Below are 16519 nucleotides of genomic sequence, written 5' to 3'. Positions count from 1 at the left end.
TTTTTTTGCAGTCATTCTTTGGCTGACCATGGCAAAGAACCAGCAAAGCAAAATGATAAGTGCTGTCCTTTTTGAATGAAAAAGTATGAAAAAGATACATATATTGATTCCACAGCGATCAGGTTATTTAGTAATACACAGGAGTCATGTTAAAGCTTCATGGTAACAGTTTACTGTTATCCCATTCAAGTTCGTCATGGGCGTCTTGCCTCATGTCTTTGCCAGATATTGAACTTGATTCAGCATATGACACATAAACCAATTTTATTATGTATTCTATTCTTAATTCTATCTGGTGTTTATATCATACTATGTCATGGCTGGGTTAGTATCAAGTGAAAACAGCTGCTCCAACATCTGGTTTGGGTGTTGGTTGTGCTGTGATATTGGTCTATCCTACACTGTCAAAGTCACAAGGTGTGTCTAACAATCAATCTGAGAATGCCTCTTGCAACACAGTCGGGGAATGTGTTGCACATACTGTACATTTCTATGGCGTAGAATAGTAATGGTGCAATAGGACAGCATAAAAGTCTCCCACCCTACCCACAACAGCCAAGAAGGGATCCAACTATTCTGTATCGCCATCTGTTCTTCGTCCTCAATTTTAAACTGCTGATGACGTTTTCTTTCATGGCACATGGTATGCTACTCTTTAAATTTCACTATCCATATTTTTTCTTTGCCGATTCCAACTGATCCAAGCCAACAAATCTCACAGACCGTGCAGCTCCATGCCTGAACGGTCTGCGTTCAGCTCCCAGGAGGACAGTTAAGAGAACAGGGGTGAAAGGCCATACCAGGGACCGCTTGTAAGGGGCCCCTCTTGAGTATTTAGACTATAGTGGGGGGCATCATGCGTCATTTAAGCTCCATCCAGTCTGTGGTCACATAGTGGCAGGGGATGTTTGAGTCGCAGCTGCAAACGAACGCCATAGGCACGCATCACCGAACAGAGGACGGAAATGCTGTTTCAGTTCAGTCTTCTCAACCAAATTATCGGTTGAGAATCGGATGTGGAAAAGTTGATGAGTCGTCACATGTGGAATAAATCAATGGATCAATTTAAATTGATCGGAACGATGACCCGATCGAGAATGCATGATGGAAAACGACAGCAGTTTTGCAAACAGCAATACGAGATCTATAGTAGAGATAGACCACCAGAGATGGTGGAGGACGGGAAAGCCAGTGATGACTTTTCTGTCCTTTTCTGGGTTTTTTTTGGGAGTAAACAGGTGGCTCTCTCTTAATTAAGCTGTTGCCTTTGCAACGTTGACCTGAGAACAATTTTAACAGAAAACAACATGGCAACCAGAAGGGCATCAAACATTTTCTGCTGTGAATATACTCCACACACTTTATAGTGTCTGTAATCTGCCCTCCAACTGGAGGAGCCAGATATCGGAAAAGGGATGACCTGTGTAGAAAAGGGAGTTTCCAGAGGCCATACCGGGCCCCTTTACCAAGACAGCGGGTCCATACACGATTTTGTGTGATGCCCGCTCCAGAAGGTGTCTCGGGGACATTTGAAGTGTTCTTGTCCAGAACAAACATTTTGGCGAGATGTCTCCGACAGCGGCGGTTCAGCGCCTGTCTGAGGTCAAAGCACTGCTGCATGGCGCCCCTGACCCAGGCCAACGGGGCCGGGGTCGGAACAGGGTCTGGGGAAGAGGGGATCCAGGGACGCCGCTGCTATTTGGGGAACGGGGAAGGAGAACGGCGTCACATCCGGACTTTGTATCACCGCCAAAATGTCGCTCCCTCTTGGAGGTTAGTGGGCCAGTTATTTAAAGTCGCTTGCTTTTGTCTGCAGCGTCTCCAGACAGGCCAGCACAGGGTTCCTGTCTTCCGATCTCCTCCTTGAGACCTTTGGAGGAGACCTTGGGACCTTGACCCCAGCCCGGGTCTCCAGGACACTGTGTGGTGTTGAACGTTGTGCCAGACAGGGGTTGGAGTTTTAGGATCTGGTTTCATGCAACACTGTCGTATTCGGGGTTGATTGGACGTTATCTTGTCTTCTCATAAGGTTTGTTTGAACTGTCGGAAATATTTCAGATAGGGCCGGGTTACAACATCTTCCTGGTTATGGGACATTGGATTCTGGATCGCTGTTGAGTCGGAACGGTCTTAAGGAGTTTTACCGAGGCATTTCAAGACATTATACGGAAAATTGCTAAATATATTGTATATTAGCCAGTGGTTGGTAAAGTCGGTGGTCCAGATAAAATCGATGTTTTGGAGCAGACGTTTTCAAAGAATAGTGTTTATTTTCCACCTCTCTGCTCCTGAGCCCTCGGTTCGGTGAGAGTGGCTGTACATGTCGTTCCTGTTTCCTCCGAGCGAGGGGCCTGGATGACGTGAGCGAGGGAGAGTAAGACACTCTAGGCTCGGTGCGAGAAAATGTATTCCTGGACGTCCCACTCTCACCCATAGAAGAACAATGAGTATCCTGTTAGCTGATGGGCCTACCGAGATCTGGACCATCTTAACCACGCAAGTGAAAGACGACATAGAACTCTCCCCAGCGAGTCCATTGGAGCGGGAAGGTTTCCTTTAATGCGCGTTGAAGTTCACGTCTTTGTTTAAGGCACCAGACATTCGAGTTCAATGAGTCACTGTTGGATTAAGATGATTGATGAATAAATGCGTAAAAAAAAAATGAAATGCTGCAGATCGGTGGTATAATCTGAGCACTATTACATTTTGTGTCTCACACAAACACACTCACACACACTTAGGCTTACGTTTAGGCTTACACTTACACTTACTTACACACACACACACACACACACACACACACACACACACACACACACACACACACACACACAGCTTTGAAAGTAATGTTTACAAACCCGTTGGTCAAAAGTCAACCTTTACATGCCACAGCTAACCCCTCTATAGATAGGAGGAGGGGAGGGTCCTGGGGGGACTATAGTTTTCCAGTAACCATGGTCTAATGACCACTCAAGAGAGAGTTGTCAGTGACCCTCTCCTGATGCTCCAGGGGAGGGTATTAGTGTAAATGCTGCAGCTGGCACTGGCAGTGGCCTGCCTGATCACACTCACAGCCGGGCTGCAGCTCTCGGTCAAACCCCCGTCAGGTTCTCCAATGCACTGCTGCAGATGCCACTGCCCTCTGTTGGTGACATTTAGTTACTGTGAACAAGTGTATTGAAATGACCACGTCATTAATCATTGAAAATCAGTTATGATTGTAGAAAATGTAAAAATGTGTTGCAATGTGTTTTTTTATGTTTGCGTTATGAATCATCGTAAAACGGCAAGTTCACTTGAAACACAAATGAAACTAACACCTTCCTCAGTTGCAAACCTCCCAACTTTACATATCTTGCAACAGCCGATACAAAAACCGTTAAACAAAGCAGGTGTAGGTTTTATACAGACAAATGGAGAAGCTGTCCCCGATGTAAATGATAGAAAGTACTAAGTAATTCAGCATTCTTTAAGGTTACTCGAATTAAAATGACCAATATTGTTTCTTCTGTTATAAAGAAATTGTAATTGTACGCTGCACTGATCACTTAAGGTACTTTTAGACATACTGAGACAGACTCTCTGTTATACATTTTTACTAACTTCATTTTAAACAAGCCCCCTCCTTCCCCCAACTCCATACATCCTGAGTTGCTCACCCTTTCAAGACAGAACGCACAACTCACACAAAGTGTATGTGTACTTGCGTGTGTGTGTGCATGTGTGTGTGCGTGTGCGTGCAAGCATGTGTGTGTGTGTGGACACGTGTGTGAATGCGTGCGTGTGTGTGCATGTGTATGTGTGCGCATGCGTGCGTTTATGTGCGTGTGCATGCGTGTGGATGCGTGTGCGCGCGCATGAGTGTGTTTGTGTGCGCTCAAAGACAGCCAACCCCCCACAACGGGGCTGTTTTTTGTCCATTAAGTAACAGAGCCTGAGTCAACAGGCTGGAGACCATGACGGGGAATCCACCATGAAACAGCAGTTTGCTTCTGCTCTGACTCCCTTGTTGCACAAGGCCAAGCAATGGGTGCGTTCTGAAACCAAATACTCCAAACCACACGCTTTAGAGGAGTGGTGTGTCACACTCGCTTGCAGTCGAGGTTTTGTGGCTTCCATGGGTTATATTGCTGGTGTGCGCTCAGACCACAGTGTCATGATCTGGATGTTGTGTTAATGTCGGCAGTAAAAAACTAAAGCAGCGGTGGCCTGTGCAAACCGCTATGGTTCTCTCTGCGTCGCCGTCGTACAACATTTCCTCTCCAGTGATTTTATTTTGCAGTTAAAAACAATTAAAGAAATGTGTTCCTTCGATGGCTGCCGTACGGTTGGCCCCACATCTCATCTTTACACTCAATCCACGGATGTTGCGAAGATTAAAATGACATGCTTTGTTTGCTTCATAACACAACACTCCCTCAGTGCCATCCCTTTTACCTTCCCAGAACTTTCCATGTGTGCGGAAGCCTTTTCTGAACACAAACCGAACACAATGACCCCACAGTGAGCATGCCAAATGGACGAGGTGTGTGCGTGTGTGTGTGTGTGTGTGTGTGTGTGTGTGTGTGTGTGTGTGTGTGTGTGTGTGTGTGTGTGTGTGTGTGTGTGTGTGTGTGTGTGTTGGGAGGGGGGGGGGGGGGGGGGGCAGAGGTGGAAGAGTTGATGTCATCGGGACCAACAGCTTTGAAATTGCGGCTTTTGTATTCCAAATTCTAACTTTTGGGCAAACGAACTCTGACTGCTGCTTTTCACCAGGACTCTTTCTCCGACCTGTCCCTGCGCGTCCCATACCAGTTCCCTCCTGACATTCCCATGTATGGCCGTGTTGAACCATATAGGCCCATAAAACGGTCCACCAAACATACAGTGCTGCTGTCCTCAGGGCGTCTCTGTTTCGTCTGTGATTTATTTATAGGCTTTTTGTCATCCCTGTTTAATGGCTGTTCAAGGCGCTTGTCATGCTGGCAGCCTTTGAAATACACTGAATGAAGTGTTTGTAATTGACGAATAAAACAAGTCACTCCAAAATAGGACGGACTCTACATTGAATCCACATCTATTCTACATGGAACCGTCTCATAACGTAAACGAAAATATGCTATACTTTTGGATCTTCAGTTTTTTTCTTCATTTCTTACTTCAGAACCAACCACAGAAGTGAAGTGTCCAAGGTCACTCTAAATGGTTCTGATTTTGACATTACATGACGTGCTAACGAAACATATCATTGCGTACAAAGTTGGACAATGCCACTTCTCCAGCTGCATAACATTTGCCTGGATTGCCCTCAGTTTCACTGTTGGCTTAGTCACTGTGAGTAGTCTTTGTTGGATCAGTGTTGCCCAATCCTTTCTGCTGTGGACAGAACATTACTCATACAGGCATTGTAAATCCTACTCAAATAGGAAAGTGAAGGTGTTCCAAGAATTCTGCGTTAGGGTCCACTCATTACTATCCCAACCCTTTTATGACCTTTTTTTATTGGAATTGGTTGGTTGTGGGCTCCGTTGAGTTTCGGATCAGAGGTAGGTTTAGGACAAAAAACCAAAGCAACAATGAATAGAACTCAAAAAATGTCTTCCCGTATGGAAACATTGAGGAAGGAAAGTGGCAATAGTCAATAGTCCATACCATAACCCTATCATGTATGCCCCTTTGGAACATTTTGCCCTCCTTGCTGTCTCCCTTAAAGGATGAAGCTATTTACATTTAGCAGACGCTTCTTAACCAAAGCGACTTACAACGGTTAACCCACACATTGACACACCGACGGCGGCGTCAACCATGCTAGGCGACAGCCAGCTCGTCAGGAGCAGTCAGGGTCGGGTGTCATGCTCAGGGACGACTCGACACTCGAACTAGCAACCTTCCTGTTACCAGCCCGCTCTACCTCCTGAGCTAGGCCGACCTCATCTTATCCCAGCCTTATCCCTCATTTGGGTTCCTTCTCAAGGCTTCTGCTCCGTCCGATCTGGGTCGAAGAGGCTTTCCTTACCTTACTGACGGCGTAGGGGTCAGGGGGGGTTGAGTAATTGAAACTGTGACCAAGGGATTAGTAGTAGTTTCACGCTTTTTTTTTTTCCCCAAAGCATTGTGACCCCGGAAAAGAAAGAAAGACACACTGACTTCCAAAAGGTTTGTTTTCTTTGTATAATTTATATCTTTAAAAACATTGCTTGCCCTTTATAAAACCATGAGTGTTCACTGTGGTTCTCAAATCACGCATCAAAACAATTTGCTCATGATTGTCCCATTTCCGTATTACCTTTAACTGGATCAAAGCATCTTAATATGGCGTGCAGGGTGTGGCGTCGCATAGTGAGGGGGACAGAGGTGCCGACTCAGTGAGGATGGTTGTCCATCTGGCACTCCGACCCAAACGACTGGATGTCCTCCCCGATGAACTCATTCACTGCCGAAGGAAAGGAGAACAGGGGGAAAGGTGAGACGGGATGCGCCCATCCGTCCTTTCTGCCTACTCTTCACCTATTCACTCTCTGCTCATCCCTCCGTACGTCATTCATTCATACATCAATCCATCCGTCTCGCCATAGGTTCTCCATCCATACATGTTCACCATCCACTACCCATCCATTCATCCATCCGTCTGTCCCTTTGTCATCCATTCATCCATCAAACCACCCATATCTCAATCCATCTTCATCAGGGGTCTCAAACTCGCGGCCCGGGGGCCAATTGAGGCCCGCGGGATGATATTTTGTGGCCCCCTACTTGACATCAAAGTTTAGCGTCATTGTCTGCGCGTTGTTGGCAAACGCACATTTTTGCAGAGTCGCTTGCCACACTTTTTTATCCCTTGTGATAGGGTGACCAGATGTCCCAGTTTTTCCGGGACATCTGGACCCAATTTTGAGATGCGTGTCCTGAGTCCCGACAAAAGCCAAAGGGCGCTAAAATGTCCTGGTTTTCCACCAACCGCTATGAAATGTCCCCTGTTGTCAATAGCCAACATGATCTAATTTACTCCTACTCTTGCATCCATCCACCAACCCATCCATCCATCCATCCATCCATCCATCCATCCATCCATCCATCCATCCATCCATCCATCCTTCCATCCATCCTTCCATATCCCTCCCTCCCTCCCTCCCTCCCTCCCTCCATCCCTCCCCCTTCCTCGTTCCTCCCCTGTTCAGCCGGTCGGGGCCCAGTCCCTCCCAGGGGGCGGGGTCTCACCTTCCTCCAGGGTGATGTGGTGCATGGCGGCGGTGGAGGGGGAGGAGCCTGGGAAGGGGGAGGAGCCCTCCGCCCAGCGCCCCCCCCCGGGCGCCACGCCCCTCCCCGGGGGGGGGTCCCAGCAGCCCCCGTCGTAGTGGGAGTACGGGGGCGGGTAGTAGAAGTCCTGGTAGGAGGAGCTGGGGGGCGAGGGGGGCGCCTCCTGCTGGCCGTAGGCCGGGTAGTGCGGCCCGGGGGGGGGCAGTGGGGAGCCGGAGAGGGGGCTGCCGGCCGGGAAGGGGCTGAGCGAGGACGAGTGGGAGGGCGACGGCGAGGACGAGAGGTACGGCGAGTCCAGCCACGGCGAGGGCGAGGGCGGCCGCGCCCCCCGCCCGCCGTGGGGGTACCGCGGCGGCAGCAGCTCGGTGAAGCCTAGCTCCAGGCTCTCGAAGCCGGGGTGCCGCTCGGCGAGGGGGCCGCCGCCGCCGCCGCCGCTGCCGCCGCCGCCGCCGCCGCCGCCGCTGCCGCCGCCGTCGCCCCCCCCCCGGGTCGTCGGGCCGGGCGTCGGGCCGGGGGAAGTACTCGTCGTGCGGGCCCAGCGCGACCGGGTAGAGCGGGGAGGAGTAGGCCGAGGGGTAGGGCGGCAGGTGGAAGCCCAGCAGGGCGTCCTCCGACGTGGGGTCCCCTCGCGGGGGCCGGGGGGGCCCGTCCGCCTTCTCCATGGAGCTCTCCATAGGACACAGCCCGTCCAGGGGCGGGGCCGGGGGCGGGGCCAGGGCCAGGGGGCGGGGCCGCAGAGACTCCTCCTCTTTGAACATGACTGCAGGGAGAAATGTCATTAATTAGATCGGGTCAAATATTGAATTAGACCGTGTTCATATTCATACAGCACACATTTTGCGTTATCAACTCTAGAAATAAAGCTTGATTAATCTAACATTATAATACCTTTCTGATATAAAATAATAAAAAACTTTTTTTTTATTTATACTTATACTTACTTATTATTATGCATTGTAACCCCTTTCGTGAACATCCATAACCCAATATGTCCTCAATAATTGCCTTATTCTTGTTTACCACACACACGTTTTCAGTTGTCTGTGAGCATAGCTCCTCAACGGACGAAGCACCGTGACTCCACTAGCAACAGAAAACAGAACATCTTAACAGGAGACACATGGTCGCCAGCCGGACACTCACTGGGAATGTACTTGAAACAGTGTGTGCTGCTGCGCTTCCGCTTGCCGTTGGAGACGTACAGACAGACGGCCACGGGCCGACTGACGGACCGGTCGCTGTAGGCGGGAACCCGAACACACAAGAGCCCCTGCAGAGGAAAGCCACACGGACACCTGAGCAAACAGGGATTTACGTTTGTGCATGTGCTCAGCCACCAGATTTGTCATCGGTTATAGATTTGGCTGTTGACCATATGTCGCGGGGGATACCTCATATCTCTCTCACACACACACTCAAACATTCACACACACGCGCACACACGCAATCACACACTCGCAGACACACACACAAACACACTCACCTCATTGCTATTTTCGCGGTCAACACGGGCCTCTTCTTCCCATTGTAACTTGCCGTCTGGGGGGAGGGAGAACAGAAGTAAGAGCTGCTGAATGGTTTGAGCCCTACTACTGGGCTTCAGTGAGGAAAAGGTTTGAATACCTTGTTCACCTTGTTAGCTTTCCTCGCTAGCTTGGAACGCTAGCTATTCTTCTTCTAATTTAACTAATTCATGATCATTCTGATAATCAAATGCTGACTTTCCTAGATGTATTGAACATCTAATAATTTAAATAAATATATATTTTCATAAGAAACATTTTAATTGTTATTAATTGAACTTTTTTAAATACAGTGGGGAGATGCATGCCTTGCTGTTGGCCTTTGGGGGACCGAAGGTTATGAAGCATACACCGGTTGCGTCCTTCAGATATGTCTGAACAAGGGCTGCATCTCTGGGCTGAATGCGGAGGACTCTTAAGAAAGCCTGCCACCACAGAGCATTTCAGACTCGCAACAAGGGCTTTGGGATACATAAAGCTTCTAGAAGGTTTACCCACCCAAATAACCCATAAGGCTGCTTTTCGATAAAGGAATCTACCTTTATCACAGACGTGTAATAGTAGGCGAAAACAGATGTATCTCATGATGTTAATAAGGGTATGCCTAATTTAATTAACTTAAATGAGCTGGAACTGTTTCCCCTTTACCATAATACCTCTTTGATGAATGTAATGTGATGTCAACAAATGTAAGAATTTGTGTGACTCAATAGTGCATTTTTTTTTTGTGATTACATTGTTGATGGTAACACAAACACACATCCATAGACACACAAACACACACATTTCACGCTCTCTGTCTATCTCTTTCCTTCTCTGGCTCCGTCTCTCCAACTCTCTCTCTGTCTCTCCGTCCCTCTCTCTCGCTCTCTTTCTCTCTCGCTCTCTTTCTCACTCACTCGTTATCTCTCTCTCCCTCTCTCTGTCTCTCCCTCTCTCTCTCTCTCTCTCTTTCGCTCAATCTCTCTTGCTTGTTATGTCTCTCTCTCTCTCTGTCTCTGCGTCTCTCTCTCTCTCACTCTCTCTCTCTCTCTCTCCGTCCCTCTCCCTCTCTCTCTCTCTCTCTCTCTCTCTCTCTCTGTCTCTCTCTCCATCTCTCTCTCTCTCTCTCTCTCTCTCTCTCCCTCCCTCCCTCCCTCCCTCCCTCCCTCTCTCTCTCTCTCTCTCTCTCTCTCTCTCTCTCTCTCTCTCTCTCTCTCTCTCTCTCTCTCTCTCTCTCTCTCTCTCTCTCTCTCTCTCTCTCTCTCACTCTCTCTCTCTCTCTCTCTCTCACTCTCTCTCTCACTCACTCTCTCTCTCTCGTGTTATCTCTTCTCCCTCATCCGTCATGTACCTGTCCCTCTCTCCATGAAGAGGACTCTGGAGATGGGCAGGAAGTTGGTGCCACTCAGCAGTAGCTCCTCCCCTCCCTCCACACAACAGGAAGTCAGGCTAACCGACTCGATGACGGGCAGCTCCTGGGCCGAGCGCTGGGCTGAGGGGGCGATCGAGAGACACAGACCACGCCATGACAGGAGAGTGAGTGAGTGATTGTTACATTTTCGCGCCACAAAGCTACGTCACAAACAACACAGTCTCACTCCGAGTTCGTCAAAAATCGACGCTTGTTTTGGTCTTTTGGCGTCAACTGCTGACGCAAAGGGTGTCCTAGGCCCCGTTCACACGAAGCCGATTTCATGGCGAAACCGCAAAGGTCTTGTACGGTTCGGCCTTCCGTACACACGAAGCCGGCGAATCCGCTGACCGAAACCGCAAACTTCTGAAACCACCGTCGGAGGTGGTTTCAAATCTACCCGGTTTCGTTTTGGATTCGTGTGTACGCCTGAAACCGACTGAAACCGCAAACCATGACGTCATCGCCCCACCCCTCGACCTCCTAGCCAATGTCTCTTAAGCCCGCGGAGTCTCAGAAATCACATGCGAGCATGCGCATAAGGGCAGCCTTTATGCGCATGCTCGCCTCTTCTTCTTATTTCATTTCTTCTGGATTTCTGTACAAGAAGAGGCGCCCCTTATGGGCCTGGAATGTGTACTACAGCGTTTCTACAGATCTACCCGGTTTCGCTTGGCTTCGTCTTTACGGAGATACTTCGAAACCGGATAGATCGAAACCGTAACGGTTTCGCCCGTTTCGGCTTCGTGTGAACGGGGCCCTAGTGCGTCTTCATTTGGCGCAGGGGGTCTCAACTCCCTTTCAAACCCCTCCACGGCGCTGTCTGAAGCCCAGGGAAAGCCAAGGGTTAGGGTAGAAGTGGTTGGGGTTAGGGTTAGGGTTTAGGGTTAGGGTAGAAGTGGTTAGGGTTAGGGTAGTAGTGGTTAGGGTTAGGATTAGGGTTACTTATCCCTGTTCGCCATGGAGGGATTACATTGTACTGAGCTGAAAACCCCCTGCGTCGAATGAAGACGCACAACGGACACCCTTCGGTCAGCAGTTAACGGCTAAAGCCCCTGAACAAGCATTGATCTTTGAAGAACTAAATACAAAGCAAAAAATACAAGCAGGCACATCCATGCCTTCAAGACAGGGGACTTACAGCATTCAATCGGCAGCGAGGCCACCTGTAAGGCCAGCACTCGCCCGGGAGCGCCAGCAGAGGGCGCCAGAGGCAGATGAGTTCGGAATACCAGCCGGACGCGCGTGTTCTTCCTCCCCACGTCGGTCTCCCCTTTCCTCAGCTCGATGTCCGAGTTCCTCAGCTTCAGAATCCCTGCGCAGTCGATGCTTAGAGACACACACACACACCTGGGAGTTCAACTTTAAACCTTCTCAAGGCTTTGAAAAAAGCCTTTTTTAACATACTCCTCCTTGTCCACACAGCCAAAAACAATATAAGCTGTGCGGGAAAATGGCCTTCTGCAACAAAAAGAGTAAGATCCTTTATGTAATTGGTCCAGTGTTTTGTCTCCATTGGTCCAAATAGGAACAATGATATCAATGGTCATGATTGCTTTATACAGGAATGGAGTTGATGTTGCAGACCATGATTTTTTCAAAACACTTGCATGTATTGTCTGTGTATCTATTGTTAATAAACCAGTATGAGGATTTTCGTTTAATGTCAGATGCAAATTCTATATGTTCTACGTCAGCATTGCCTTGCACATCGTTCAACACAGTTACCAGATTACATACAATCCGTTAGGTTTCCAAAACACTATGGGGGAATTCTCTCTCACCCACTGACTCATCTCTCTCATCTCACTCAAATGTTCTCTCTCTCTCTCTCTCTCTCTCTCTCTCTCTCTCTCTCTCTCTCTCTCTCTCTCTCTCTCTCTCTCTCTCTCTCTCTCTCTCTCTCTCTCTCTCTCTCTCTCTCTCTCTCTCTCTCTCTCTCTCTCTCTCTCATCTCACTCAAATGTTCTCTCTCTCTCTCTCTCTCTCTCTCTCTCTCTCCTCTCTCTCTCTCTCTCTCTCTCTCTCTCTCTCTCTCTCTCTCTCTCTCTCTCTCTCTCTCTTTCTGTCTCTCTCCCTGTATGTCTCTCTCACTCTCTCTCTTTCTGTCTCGCTCTCTTTCTCTCTACCCCCTCTCTCTTTCTCTCTCTCCCCCTCTCTCTCTCTCCCCCTCTCTCTCTCTCCCCCCCCTCTCCCCCCCCCCTCTCTCGCTCTCTCTCTCCCTCTCTCTCTCCCCCCCTCTCTCTTTCTCTCCTCCCCCCTCTCTCTCTCCCCCCCTCTCTTTCTCTCTCCCTCCCTCTCTCAGCCCCCCTCTCTCTCCCCCCTCTTTCTCCCCCCCCTCTCTCTCCCCCCCCCTCTCTCTCCCCTCTCTCTCTCTCCCCCCCTCTCTCTCCCCTCTCTCTCTCCCTCTCTCTCTCTCTCCCCCCCTCTTTCTCCCCCCCCCCTCTCTCTCCCCTCTCTCTCTCTCCCCCCCCCTCTCTCTCCCCTCTCTCTCTCCCTCTCTCTCTCTCTCTCCCCCCCCCCCCCCTCTCTCCCCCCCCCCCCTCTCTCTCCCTCCCCCCTCTCTCTCTCCCTCTCTCTCTCTCCCCCCCCCCCTCTCTCTCCCTCCCCCCCTCTCTCTTACAGTGCAGTCATGCTGGACTCAGGGCTGAGGGGGATGTCCAGGATCTTGGTTCCAGCCTGGACACTCTCCTGACTTGCCGTTCCCACCATTTTCCCCGTGACCCTAAAATGGATGAGACAAAGAAAACCCATTCTACATATATATAGTTATATGCAACTTATAGACTACACAAAAATAATTGCAATTTTAAGGATAATTGTTGCTCGTGTTTTCCTCGTCTGTTTTTTCTTTCTTAAATAAATTTCTAAAGCACTTACATCGCAATTAAAACCACTGTTCTCAGATGGGAACTGGGAAACAGCCCTAATGAATCCCAAGGCAGCACATAGCATTTTTTAGACTAAATCCTGTGCTACAAACATGCAATCTATACAAAGACACACATAATACCTTTTTACTTGCATCTACTTATGTTATCTTCTTTGATGCTTAGAGAAAGACACACGCCCTTACCTGTGTATCTGATAGAAGGGATGAGGCCTGATTGATCGGTCATCAGCTGTTCCAACAAACACCTGCAGTGACAGAGGCTTCCGGTCTGTATAGCCACACAGCTGTAAGAACACACACGCACACACACACATACACACCAAACATACACACACTCAGACAGACAAACACACACAAACACACACACACAATGGGGAGGACATTTGTTGACAATCTGAGGCTGTGTTTCTTTTGGCTTTTGGAACACTATAAAACAAGTTCAGTGGGAAATGGGACACTAATTAGGCACCTGACGAACTGAGCGTTGTGACATGTCCTTATCACATAACGACTGCCAACGCGGTAGAGGTCAGCTTTGCATAAAATATCAGTAAGTGCCGACCATCTTGATTGGAAAATTAAAACCGCTATGGATCATGGGACGAAGTTCGGTTATAAGTGGGCATCAGTTGGACAGCTCTTTCATGGCGCATTATGGGTGTAAAGTAGAGCACCATAATAGGGAACCAGATTTGTACACTGCAGAATGGTTATGCCCGTCAAAGCACACTACATAAGAGGAGCAATTCAAACACAAAGAGTAACAGCTGTCGCAACACTCGGTAATGTTGTCAAATCAAATCCCCCCTTCGACACGATTATCTATGTAGTTCAAGCGTTGACTGCACTGGCAGCCTGCTGTTGTCTTGAACAAGTTGATACAAGGTTGCCAGAAGACATCATTTATCAATTTTTGCCAGTTGCGGTTAATTCTCAAAATAATTGATTGTTCGTTGGCCTTGTGTTCTTGGACCACAAGTGAGTGTTTCTTGCCAAAGTGGATCCAAATATGAGGTGCGTCACATTTAAGAAGGGAACAGAAAAGTGCCTTGTCTTTTCTCACTGCCCCTTGATACCAGACCTGCGAGAGTCTGCTGCCATCTAAAGGTCTAAACGTTCCTTAAAGACACCAAGAAGGAACTTGAACTTTTCCCTCTTGTTGGCTCAATCTCATGGTTTTCTCTTTCAGAGTACCCTGTTCTTGAGATTATTTTTCTTTCAAATCTAATCAACATAACTCTAACATCAAATCACAGCGGATAAAATCACATTATGTGATTATAAAATACTTTACTCTCTATGTGAGTAGCGAGTTAGTCAAGTATTTTGGAGGATTGTCTTTCGAGGGGAATGTAGGCCTCGGAGATACTTTCAAAATCAGCCTCCCCTAGCTTTAAAGTGTAATTCCGGCGAAACTTGGACCCAGGGTCTCTCCCGGCATGAAGACCCATGAAATAGGCCCTCCAGACACTGTTTTTCGTTGACAATCGAGTTTAGAGCTTGCTCGCGAATGCCCGGAGCAAAGTAACATGCGTCCATGTTATTAGCTAGGGGCGGTGTGAACACTTCCAAATTGACATCTTTTAACCACTAATATTGCTCAAAATACTACGAAACCTCTGCAGTAGCATGACTAGGGTCCCTACAAATTAAACGAAGCATGAAGAACTTAGTTAGCTTACCGGGAGTTTATTAAAAAAGACTGTTTTCAAAGTCTGTGCCTTACCGGTAGGCCATGGCCATGGCTTACTTTATGGGTCTTCATGCCGGAAAAGACCCCGGGTTCAATTTTCGCCGGAATTACACTTTAAGCACTGAGGTGTAGTACCCTACCTTCACCACCGGGTGGCCTGCGGGAGCAGCCTTGACCGCCCCTCGGCTGCCCTCCGTCTCATAGTGAGCCCTGTGGTGTGGGCGGGGCTGCACCTCCATGCGCAGCTCGTATTGGTCGAACTGGGAGGGCAGCGGCCAATCGAGCGGGGGCAGGGCATTAGTCCTAAAATGAACGAATTTAATTAAACACATTTTCTATATCGGATAGTTATCTTGTATTTGTGTACCCAAAAGTCTATCTCAGTAAATCATTTAGTCAACTGTATGCAAAACCGAGAGATACAGGAAGTCTAGTATACGAGCTGCTGTAAGGTTTTACAATGCACAAAACTAACGTTGCACTTCATTTGAGTATCTATTTATTGTATTTTAAAAATAAAAAAATAAAAGTACACCAATCGAATAAAGCTATCGGAGGAAATGTGCGAAGACGGTCTGTCTTGAGGCTGCAGTGACACTGTCATTTCCTGTCAGGGATTATCAAAATGATCTATCTATCTATATCTGCATATAATCAACCATCCTCTCCGGCGGGCTGACCTGAAGAGCGGGCTGTGCGCGCTGGCGCGGGTCCGGCCCCAGCCCAGAGCCGGGGGCACCGACAGGTAGTCCATGCCCACGGAGGGAGGCTCTCTCCTGGACTGGTGTTCCTCCGGCACCGGGCAGGGGGCGCTGTGGCCTGGAGCCGGCTCCGGGTCCACCTCCCTGCTGGAGAGCTGCGTGAGTGAAGCACAACGAGCGACAGCGTGAGACCACCCGCCGACGACGCCCCGACGGCGCACGGTCGGCGGAACTACACGTGACGTTGCGGCGGCGTTCACCTGCTCCAGCGACGTCTTCCTCGTCTTCTGCGGGATGCTGAGCTCGCAGCCCAGGGGCGGGGCTTGAGACAGAGGGGCGGAGTCGTGGCCGTCCGGGCCGGCGGCGTGCGGCTCCTCGGAGGAGTAGCTGCCGCGGCGGGAGGCGCAGGGCGACCCCCCCAGGGGCGTGTTGCGCCGCTTCTTGCCCCCCGGCGAGGTGGGCCGCGAGGAGGGCGAGAGCACCAGGTGCACGGCGCTCTCGCTCAGGTCGTCCTCCTCCACCAGCAGGGAGTCGCAGCTGGAGGCGGGGCTTAGCCACCCCCGGGAGGAGGGGCTGGAGGCGGGGCTCGGGCTGAGGGAGCCGGGGGTGCCGTCGCGGTAGGAGAAGGGGTCCAGCAGGGGGAGGTAGAGGCGCTCGCGGTCCCAGCTGCCGCCGCCGCCGCCGCCGCCGCCGCCCGTGTCCCAGTAGCGGGAGCCCGGCGGGGCGGGGTCATCGTCCTGGGAGATGGTGGTGATCTGGATGCTGGGGCACTCCATCACACGGGACTCCGACAGCTGTAGGGGGGAGGGTTGAGTGGGTGAGGGACCAATCAGCTTTCTGCGCCGAACAGAGAGCGTCCAATCACTGCACTGGAAGGCAGATGCCTGGGGAATTCATTTTTCTGTTGACTCGCTAAGATTTGTTTGACTTAAAGGTGAACAATTGTTTAGTAAGTTCACTCTGGTAGGATGGATCTAGCCCGACTCCCGCCGCGACCGCCGCCGCTGTAGACAACACACAGATAGGGCTCTCTCATCGTCCGCCTTAAAGAGACTGTAGATAAGATGTAAGAGCTGCAAA

At 49.7% G+C, this 16519-nt stretch overlaps 1 protein-coding gene across 2 annotated transcripts in view; it reads right to left on the bottom strand.

Moving 5' to 3' along the window:
* Positions 1-6136: 6136 nt before the first annotated feature.
* nfatc4 (nuclear factor of activated T cells 4) overlaps positions 6137-16519 on the bottom strand; it is a 15962-nt gene continuing 5579 nt past the window's right edge. For both annotated transcript variants that reach the window (XM_030364473.1, XM_030364472.1), the window contains exons 3-13: positions 15700-16233; positions 15419-15594; positions 14879-15041; positions 13229-13329; positions 12776-12877; positions 11294-11481; positions 10093-10233; positions 8720-8775; positions 8380-8506; positions 7198-7996; positions 6137-6412 (exon numbers count right to left, since the gene is read on the bottom strand). In XM_030364473.1, coding sequence (XP_030220333.1) covers positions 6406-6412; positions 7198-7996; positions 8380-8506; positions 8720-8775; positions 10093-10233; positions 11294-11481; positions 12776-12877; positions 13229-13329; positions 14879-15041; positions 15419-15594; positions 15700-16233 — 2394 coding nt within the window. In that variant the 3' untranslated portion in view covers positions 6137-6405. The remainder of the gene's footprint in view (positions 6413-7197; positions 7997-8379; positions 8507-8719; positions 8776-10092; positions 10234-11293; positions 11482-12775; positions 12878-13228; positions 13330-14878; positions 15042-15418; positions 15595-15699; positions 16234-16519) is intronic.

Source organism: Gadus morhua, chromosome 8 (genome assembly GCF_902167405.1).
Source record: "Gadus morhua chromosome 8, gadMor3.0, whole genome shotgun sequence".
Taxonomy (NCBI): Eukaryota; Metazoa; Chordata; class Actinopteri; order Gadiformes; family Gadidae; genus Gadus; species Gadus morhua.
Note: the sequence above shows the minus strand (reverse complement) of the source record. Positions and strands in the feature narration are given on the sequence as shown.